Consider the following 10,016-nt stretch of genomic DNA (forward strand, 5'->3'; position numbering starts at 1 on the left):
GACATATTGTATGCAGAGACACTTGTCACCATCTAGTGTCCTCTCTCTCCCTACCCATTTATATACTTATATGTACGTAGCCTACCAGACTCTGATGCCTTTAATAGCTGGAAGTGTCTTGTGTTGTCAGGCAGAGGGTCTTGGCCCCTGTGGAGTGAAGCACAAACTCTCCATGTCCTGGAGATACTTTAAAATGGCTCGTCCCTTAAAATTCTCACTCCTACTAAGGGAAAAGAACTGAGTCGCACCAACATACATCTTCTATCCCAAAGATCCCAGCCCACCACTGAATCTTCCTCAGAGTTTATTTATCAGGGATGAAGGTGTATTCCTCACCCCAGAGATTTCATAGTCTAGCTATTTTCTGGGGGGAAGAGGCTGTGACAAAGCTCTGAGCTCTGGCTCCAGGGAGGGGTGAAGTCGGAGTACCTCGGACATTAACCAGCCGTGTGATTCTGCAGGGACCCTCTCCCTTCCATCTGCACCATGGAGCCTTGCCATGTGCCATGTTTAGGCCTTTGGGAGGTGCAAGGAGGGAGTGGGCCCCAAGGCACGATTTCCTGCTGAGTTGGGAAATGCTGCCCTAATCCCACCTGCTTTATTTTGGTGTATCACAGGGGCCAGACGGTATTCCTGGGCTGCCAGGATTTCCAGTAAGTAACCCAGCTGCCATCTTCCACCTGTACCCCGTGGCTGTGCTTATTCTGTGCCTTCCACCTAGAACGGCGTTTCCTCCATCTCTGCATGACCAGGCTCTGGCACCATCCTGTCCATCAACATTTTGTCATTGCTTTCACGGGACACCTGGAAGTGTCCCCTTCTTTGAGTCCTATAGAACTCCTATGGTTCTTTTCTGCCTTAAATAACAGTTGTTTGTGTCCATGTCTTTTTTCCTCACCTGTTCTACAAATAATTATGGAGAGGTGGGTCTTGCTCACATCTCTTTACCCAGAACCAACCAAAGCCAGCAGTTGGCTTGCTATGAATTGGAGTGGATGAGTCAAGCATTTTGAATAGATGAGGTCCCAGTAGATAAAGTGCCTAAAGAGATGACAATTGAGCATGGAGAGAGGGAGGTACACAGTGTGTACTTTTATGAAGCTTTCACCTTGGAAGGTGAAAATGCATTTCTTTGTAGATAGTGATTAGTTCTGCCTGACTTCAGGGTGGGACCTCCATGATTTCTCCAAGCCACTGCCCTTTGAAATGCCAGCCAGTGCTATGCACTGCCTCCAGATAAATGAAGACTTGTCAAAAATATAAGAGACAGTTGTTCTTGATGGCAGAATTATACGTGGTCTCTTTTTCTATTTCTTTATAATTTGCTGAGCTTTTCACATTTTCTAAAGGAGCATCTCCTATCATGACACTGAAAGTACATGTTAACTAGACATTAATAAACAGAAGACTGTGGCTGCGAGAACTGCTGCTGGTGAGCCTGGGTCTGGAGCTCTGAGCTGCAGTCCTGGCCTGGCGGCCCCAAGCCCTGGAGCATGTTCCAGAACACATCCTCCTCTAGATGAGTGGTTCTGTGTTCCCAAGGGAGTCCCAGGCTTTGAAGAAGAGCCTCCAGGACCACTGTGGGGAGTAAGCAGGGGGCCAAAAAGGTCAGACGCAGGCCACTGACCTCCTATCAGGAGAGCTCCATTTGATGTACTTTACATATATGGCTTTTATTTACGTCTTTATTTGGAATAAAAAGGCAAGACAAAGATTCACAATAAACAATAATAACAAATATTTGAAAGCCACTGCTATAATGGGTCACTCCCCCTTTTACAAAACAGAGACTTGTGAAAAGTTACATAGCCATGAAGTGTTGACGTGCTTTTCTGGGACTGACGCTGTGGCTGTATGAGTCATTGTCACAGACATTCAGTGTCTGTACTGGAGTTGAGAAGAGGTCACCTCTGGCTGACTGCAGAGGGGTGCAGGGGCATTCCTGCCAGGCATTGTTCTAGTAAAGAAGTGGGGAGTGTAGTGAGGCTGAGGAAAAGGAGGCAGCCCTGGGGGCGGGGGGTGGAAGGTGAGGTGGTAGGCCTGGCGGGGGCGGGCTGGGGTGTCAGATGAGGGTGCCATTTCCTGGGGAGGGGGACACAGAAGGTGCAGGAATCCTGAAAGGGGAATGGTAGGGGAGGCAGGCTGCTTGGTGATCCGGAGGAGCCATGAGCTAGGCAGAGGCAGTAGGACCAGGTAATAGGCTGTGTCAGTAGCAGTTGGAGGAAACTAATGTTCAAAGAGGCATGGGGCCTCCCGGCCTCCTGCCAGTGCTGTCTTCTTTCTACCAGACCACAGTTTCTGAGTTACTTAAAGTTAAGAAAACAGTGCGGCTCATCATGATTTCCACCTGCCTAGGGAATGGCACGCTCTATTCTATTTTTTGAAAACAAAATTTTTTCCGATTGGTTAAAGCATTTTAATCCTAAACAACAAAATAACCTACCATGATTCTTTCCAGGGCCCTAGAGGACCAAAAGGTGACACTGGCGTGCCTGGATTTCCAGGACTAAAAGGAGAACAGGTGAGAGGGGCCCCAGTGTGTGGGTAGGCTAAGGCTCTAGAATTTGCTGAACATTTCAAATTGCCTGAAAGTAGCAGTTAATATTTTTCCTCTTTAAGATACAGTTCACATACCATGACCCCTTTAAATTGTACAATGCAGTGATTTTTAGTAGTTTCACAAGGTGGTGCAGTCATTGCCACTATCTAATTCTAGAACATTTCATCATGCCAAAAAGAAACTCCATACCTATTATTAGCACTTATTCTCCAGCTGTTAACTTCTAGAATCTCAAAGTTCCTCCATGAGATGAAAAGGGTGTCACAGGTGGTGAAATTGACTTTCACCGTAATTTAGAAAAAGAACTCAATTTAACCCTCACTTGAATGCTTTTATCATGTATTGTGTGTGTTTTGTCCAGCCACCTATGGGCACTCCAGTTGGAGTGTGCACCCCCTGAGAACAGGCATCGTGCCAGTGTTTTCCACAATTCCAGTACTAGCACAGGGCCTAGTGTGCAAATTATACTTGAAACGCTCGTTGGATGAAAGAATGTATAATACAGGGTAGCCATAAAGTTCATGTGCAAAATAGTTGTCTAGGCTTATAATTTGTAAGTACTAACATTCTAGAATGAATGCTAATATTTATAAATTGTAAGTTTGGGCATTCTGCAGTTGAATAACAGTCTTAGTTCAAAGTCTTTGTACTCAACTTTGAGCATCTGGAGAACTTTCCGAGAACAGGATATCAGACTGATCTTTGTACCTTTCTGTGTTTGCTTCCTTAGAATTAACTTCCAAGTTGGAAGTTGGGAAAACTGTAGGGGAAAAGTGACATCCATAGACAGATGGCAAAGACTCTAGACTGGATTCATTCATCCCGGTCCATTTATGTACTCATCCATCTTTCATCCATTGGTCCCCCACAGTGTGCCTGCCAGCTTCCTGCACTAGGCACTGCTGACTAGGGGCTTAGAAATAAATATGAAGAAATATGCAAAGAGCCAGCAGAGCACTCTCACTGCTGGAGTGGAGGTCAGGACAGGACCAGAGGAAGAACTGTGCACCCCCCTGAGCCTGCCCTGAGCAGGCAGGAGGGCGGGTGTGCTCTGCGGGAGGAGGGAGCCCAGGCTTTTCTCCTTCCCCTCCCCACCCTCACCCTTCTACAATGGCCTCCAAGGAGGAGGAGAAAGGTTCCAGTGTCCAGTTCCAGGGACACTGTTCTGGAGTGTGGAGGGTTCAGTGTGTTGGTTTGGCACCACAAGGAGTGATGTCTTGGGATGCTTTTGCTGCCCCATCTATGAGACGGAAGGGGGCTGGGGCAGCTCTGGCTTGGTAGGAGGCCCTGTCAAACAAGGGAAGCTCTTGCTTTAAATACTCTGTTTCCTGTGTGGCGAGGTCAGCTGGATCTAGAGGGACCAAGATGACACCCCGCCTCTCACGCCTGCCACTTTGAATGCCTGGGATGGGCACCCTGGCAGCTCTGCTCCAGCCCTAGTGGCAAACGCTCTTTCTCTTGCTGCACCTCTAATGGCTTTTGTGCTTGCTTCTTCTTGCTGCTGGCGTGCTCAGGACTGACTTTCCTCACCAGCGGAGTGGTAAGATCCAAATACCAGATATGGACTTAGGGGATGCAGAAAAGGGGCTGCTCTGCTTGCTTTGGTACTGCTGCCCTGGCTCTTCCCACCCAAGAGAAAGGAGATCAGCTCAGCTTCCCAGGGGCCAAAGCCTCAGAGTCACGTAGAAGGTTTCTCTACCTGGCTTTGTTCTCTGAACATACATGATCTCGGAAGACCTCCTGAAATAATGGGTGGCTCTGCTGAGTACAGAATGGAGAACAAGATCCTGTGTCCTTGCCCATAGTCTACCCATCTCCTATTTCTCACCATCAAGGGTAGCTTTGCTTGACCGTGTAAGTGTTCATATAGGAGCCTGGAGTTTGAAGACAAAATTGCAGGTGGAGACATGATGCCTCTGTGTGGGGAGACGTCTCTAGTCATTATACCCTCATCTCTTTTCTAATTTCATGTGTTTTGCAAGGCTAAATATTCTTGGTGGGAACAGATCTCAAGTCATTAGGAAAGCAAACTATCAAATGGATTAGGAACCAGGGGTGCCATGAGGGCACCATGTGGTGAGAGGTAGACAGGACCTCTCTCTCTGTGTTGGGACTGGATCCTGGAGGGCTGGGGATGAGGGTGCAGAGCTGCCATCAGCAGGAGCACTGGAGGGGCATAGAAGATCACAGCCTGTGTCCGAGGACAGTAACTCTGCCAGTGCACAGAGGGAGCAGCTCCGGGAACTTTCATTCACTTAGGAGGCTGTTGTGTTACAGTAGTGAGAGGTGGTATTGCAGCAGCAGTGGGATTAGGGGTGGGATGAAGGCAGGAGCAGCAGCATGGCAGTGGGACTGAGAGGTCTTTGTGAACCTCTGGATGAGGGCAAGCAGGAGCCTAACTTCACTGACCACTTCTCTGAATTGTAGGGCGAGAAAGGAGAACCAGGTGCCATCCTGACAGGGGACATTTCTCTGGAAAGGCTGATGGGGAAAAAGGTAATTATGTCACTAGGCCCTCCAGGCACATATCTGCTCTGGCTTCCCATCATTTCCACCTCAAATAGTGTTCTGGTGAGTGATAACATACCTTCTGTTTCAGGGTGAACCTGGAGTGCACGGAGCCCCTGGACCAATGGTGAGCCAGAGTGTCTCTCAGCTGGATGTGGGCTGGGGTTTGAAACATTTGTTGTATTTTGGTTTAGTTAGATTTAGTTGTGACAGTTGTGAAAATTCAAGGGATGTGGCAAAACGTGCATATATTACGATAAGCTGACAGTTATTAAAATAAAACTGTGGCTGAGTGCAGTGGCTCACACCTATGATTTTAGCACTCTAGAAGGCCAAGGTAGATAGATTGCCTGAGCTCAGTATTTTGAGACCAGCCTGAGCAAGAGTGAGACGCCATCTCTACTAAAAAAAGAAAAATTAGCTGGGTGGTGTGGTGGATGCCTTTAGTCCCAGCTACTTGGGAGGCTGAGGCAAGAGGATTGCCAAAGCCAAGAGTTTGAGGTTGTTGCAAGCTATGATGCCAAGGCACTCTACCCAGGTGACAGAGTTTAGACTTTGTCTCAAAAATAAATAAATAAATAATAAATAAATTAAAAATGAAATCTCAGTAGTTTAACACAATAGCAGATTATTTTTTACTCTTACAAAGTCCACTGTGGTTGTTTCCAGTTGGGCATCTCTCTTCCAAGGAGTGTGTCAGGGACCCAGGATGCCTCCATTCCTTGACTCTGTCATCTTGTGAAGTCAGGGTCATGCTGGTGTCTTCTAGCCGGCAGAGGTGGGGGAGGGGGAGGAGACCAGGTTCTACTCCTAGTCTGTACCTTCCCACTCCCGTAGCTAGGTCTGCCCTATCTCCTAGAGAAATGAATGGTTGAAGCTTGGAGTCCTCCAAGTCCCTTCTTCCTGTTACCATTATTGGCCCTGAAAAATGGCAAATAAGAACTGAAACAGGTTTGGCATGTAAACTACTTGGTCCTTATTGCTCTTAGGGAGAGACAAGCAAATGTAGAAGGGGCTAACAGGGCACAGGCCACTGGTTGGTGCAATACTTCCTGGACGTCAATGTGTGGAGATAATGAAATCATCCACTTCTAGTGCATTCTCCTGGCCAGAACTCAGGTGCCTGAAGCTTCAGAATATAGTTCGTCTGTGTGTCCAGGAAGGAGAGGAGAACCAGGTGGTGGTGGGCACTCATAATTATTCCACAGAATTAGTTAGTTAAAAGCAGCCAACTGCCTAGGGAACCCCTCAAAGGAACCCCACAAGATCTCCTTGGCTTTGGGATCCTACCTCTGAATCTACTACTCATTTGCTGTGAGACCGTGAGCAAGCCCTTTTCTCTGTCTGGGCTTCTGTGTTCCCATCTGTATGTTGAAGGGCTTGAATTGATATTAGATGGTATTAGGGCCCTTCTGGCCTTGCTGTTGTACCCTTTGGGCTTTCAAATAGTCTCAAGGGTAACCCCTAACTTCCCTGTCATATATTCCTCCCTAAAGAACAAAGAAAGTTCAGGTGTAGAGGCTCCACTAGGGATCAGAAACTCTCCTGAGACTTCACATAGGTCATCTCATTTCATCCTCACAACTGTAAGATCTAAATATCAGAACCTCTGTTTTATATATGAAGAAACCAAGCCTCAAAGGGGTTAAGTGGCTTACCCACTGTCACATAGCTTAAGTGACAGGGTGGTGACTTGAGGCCACCGTAGTGGACTCTAGGTCCAGTCTCTTTCTACCACACCTCCAATACCTCCAATGAATAAGCTGGCCTTGATTCTTTTGAAACATTTTGGGCTGGAGAAATACATATAGGTTTGTCTGATTGAAGCTGGATCTCGGTTGTGGGAAAAAAGCACCTCACATTTCTGTAACAGACACATGTAATTGATGAATGACCCTCAACCACCAAGTGCATCCTTCAGAAGACCTTCTGAGACTTTCTGATTTAAGGAACCAAAGAACAGACACCCTGGAGGGAGATAGCTGAGGGCTAGGGCAGATTGGAAGAGTCTTGTGTTAACCACTGGTTAATTACATACTAACCTCCAATATTGTGGAAAATACAAATCATTAGCAAATGGTGGCCAGCAGGCTTCTATAGAAACCATGGGGTTGTTCCCCATGAGGCCTGGCTTATGCACAACTTACCAAACACAGGCGATTAAGGGGCACCTTCTTCTAATTTGCATAAAGGCACCATATGGGCCAGCAATGGCCCTGGTAACTAGTATAGCTTACGACTCTCCTTCAAAGCTACTAGGATCTTGTTACTCAAAGTATCGTCCATGCACCAGCATCAGTGACGTCACTTAGGAGCGTCTTAGAAGTACAGACCCTCAGGCCCCACCTCAGACACGCTTGATCTCAATTTTAGCAAGATCCGGGAGTTCTTACACACATTGATGTTTGGGAAGTATTGCACTAGAGCAGGCGTCCTCAAACTACAGCCTGCAGGTCACATACAGCCCTCTTAGGACATTTATCCGGCCCGCCGGGTGTTTTTGCCACCGCTGCCTGTCCTGCTTAGCAGCCGACTTATCCTGGGGCCCACAGTCTGGCCCTCCAGTGGTCTGAGGGACAGTGAACTGGCCCCCTGTTTAAAAAGTCTGAGGACGCCTGCACTAGAGCATACTAAACAGTGGCCTATGCCCTGTTAGCCCCTCCTACATTTGTTTTCCTTTCCAAGTACCATGGACTGGGTACTTGACACACCAGATCTGTTTCAACTCAATTTTTATTTGCTATTTTTCAGGGCAAATAATAATAGGAAGAGGGGATTTGGAGGACTCCAAACTTCAACCATTCATTTCTCTAGGAGATAGGGCAGACCAGCTATGGGAGTGGGAAGGTGCAGACCAGGAGTAGAACCTGGTCTCTTCCCCCTCCCCCACCTCTGCCAGCTGGAAGACACCAGCATGACCCTGACTTCATGAGATGGCAGAGTCAAGGAATGGAAGCAGTCTGCACCCCAGCCCCTGAAGGAGGCTGGAATAGAACAGTGGCTCCAGAAGCATAAGAACTTGGAAGGACAGGACTGAAATAGGGCCCATGGATCAGGGACTTAGCTGGAGAACTAGGGTGCCAAGCCAAGACTTTGGTCCCTAGGAATAGGTCAGAACAAGGCAGGAAGCAAATCCTGGAGTGGGTTATTAAGGCAGGGCTGGCCTGAGGGGCAAGCCAGGGCTGCATGATTCATAATGTGGGATGTGGTGAGCCCTGAGACCTAAGACCTGGGGCAGAGGTCCTCATTTTGGGCTGGCCAGCACCCAGCTACCAGGGAGCTGGAGCCCTGGGCTTCTGACTCTTGATCCCTGGTTAGCCCGGACTTTAAGGGGCTGGATCCAAAGTTTGGGATGGGTAGGAACCTATAGGAAAGTGAGGTGTGGTATGGGGCTGAGCTGGTGCTTCTAGCTGAGAGCAAAGAGGCCAGAGACAAGGAGCCGGGCAGGTGGGTACTTTGTCACTGCCCTTTGCCCCCTTCCCACTCCTGTTAGTGGTGGTCACAGCTGTCCACAGATGCAGGCAGGCACCCTCCATCTCCCAGAACACAGAGTTTCTGTTCTTTTCTGATCTGGTGTTTGTTTTACCTCTAGGGGCCCAAAGGACCACCAGGACACAAAGGAGAATTTGGCCTTCCCGGCCGACCTGTAGGTATCGGTGTTCCTCAGACAGGATGTGAGGGGAAGACCTGTGGGCCAGTCTGGCCTGTGGGCAGTGGGTTTACTAAGGTGTCTCCTGTGGGTTTCAGGGTCGTCCAGGATTGAATGGCCCCAAGGGTGCCAAAGGAGATCGAGGGATCATGTTGCAGGTGAGTCCCCTGGGGATGCAACCAGAGCCTGGTGTGCTCGGGGTGGGAGACTACCAGTTCAGTGACCCTGCAGGAATATTATTCTTCCTCCACCACCACTTCCAAAAGTCCTTTCACCCAGTGCCATCCCATTCTCCAGAGGGTCCCTGTCACCGATAGCACCTTAGTGGAGCCGAGCCTTCCTCATGCAGGTCCCAGAGGGAGACAGGGAGAAAGCAAACTGGGCTTGCTCATAAAATGTGATTCCAAATCCCAGGGGAATGACTCCAGGGAACTATCCCCTCTTCCCTCCTTGGCACAGCCCCAGGGATTTCTCACATTACTAGGGCCTTGGCCCATGTTGTGAGTCAATGTCAAAGGCAGATCGTTGCTTAGGTAGGGCCTCACAAGGTGGGGAGCATTGGAGCATTGGTAGGGTCTAGGGGGCAGGAGAAGGAAGCCCGTGTTTACTGAGCAACTCCTGCATACTAGACGCCATGCAAAATGCTTTTCAGGGCGATATTTCACTTAGTCTTGGTAATAATTATCACATGAGACAGAAGAAGAACCTGGTGCCTATTGAGGTCAAGGCACCCAGCTAATAAGCACCAAACCAAGGTGCAAACACAGCTCTCAATCCATTGCTGCTTCTGTTTGTGCCACACTGTCTCTGCTTTGTATGCCCAGAAATCCATTTTTACGGAAGCATTAGGGGTCTCCCACTCACCAAGCCCCGGAGACTGGTAGGTATGCCAGACACCAGTGCTATCATGAAGAGTGATCAGCACGGCTTCCGTGTGGGCTGATCTACATCTGCCCTCAGAGCCTCTCCTCTCCAGCTGCCAGGCCTCTGGGCTTTAAGGAGAAAATGTTGCATGGCATTAAAGCCAGGCTGACTTGGCTTTAAAAATGAGTCTGCTATCTAATACAAGTTTTGCATTTAGTTTTGCATTTCTGAAGCTCTCCCCTGGGCACCATATCACGTGTTTTGTGGGGAGGGATCCTCCCATCTCAACTCCCTTCACATTAGAGATGTGCTGATAGGTCATAGGCTCCATGTCAACTGAGTATTGCTCTGGGAGTCAGAACCTGGGTTGCAACCTCAGTTCTGCCCTAAATTGCTGTGTGGCCTTCAGCAGGTCACTTCCCCTCTCTGGGCCTC

At 48.6% G+C, this 10,016-nt stretch overlaps 1 protein-coding gene across 1 annotated transcript in view; it reads left to right on the forward strand.

The window, feature by feature from the left end:
* The window catches only part of COL15A1 (collagen type XV alpha 1 chain), a 107,392-nt gene that overhangs the window by 78,073 nt on the left and 19,303 nt on the right, over nt 1–10,016 (forward strand). Inside the window, exons 20-25 of the mRNA XM_012802304.1 lie at nt 618–653; nt 2,459–2,521; nt 4,988–5,056; nt 5,160–5,195; nt 8,661–8,714; nt 8,816–8,875. Of these exons, the coding sequence (XP_012657758.1) occupies nt 618–653; nt 2,459–2,521; nt 4,988–5,056; nt 5,160–5,195; nt 8,661–8,714; nt 8,816–8,875 (318 nt within the window). The remainder of the gene's footprint in view (nt 1–617; nt 654–2,458; nt 2,522–4,987; nt 5,057–5,159; nt 5,196–8,660; nt 8,715–8,815; nt 8,876–10,016) is intronic.

This window comes from Otolemur garnettii, unplaced genomic scaffold (assembly GCF_000181295.1).
Source record: "Otolemur garnettii isolate 467f Iridium unplaced genomic scaffold, OtoGar3 scaffold00014, whole genome shotgun sequence".
Lineage (NCBI taxonomy): Eukaryota > Metazoa > Chordata > Mammalia > Primates > Galagidae > Otolemur > Otolemur garnettii.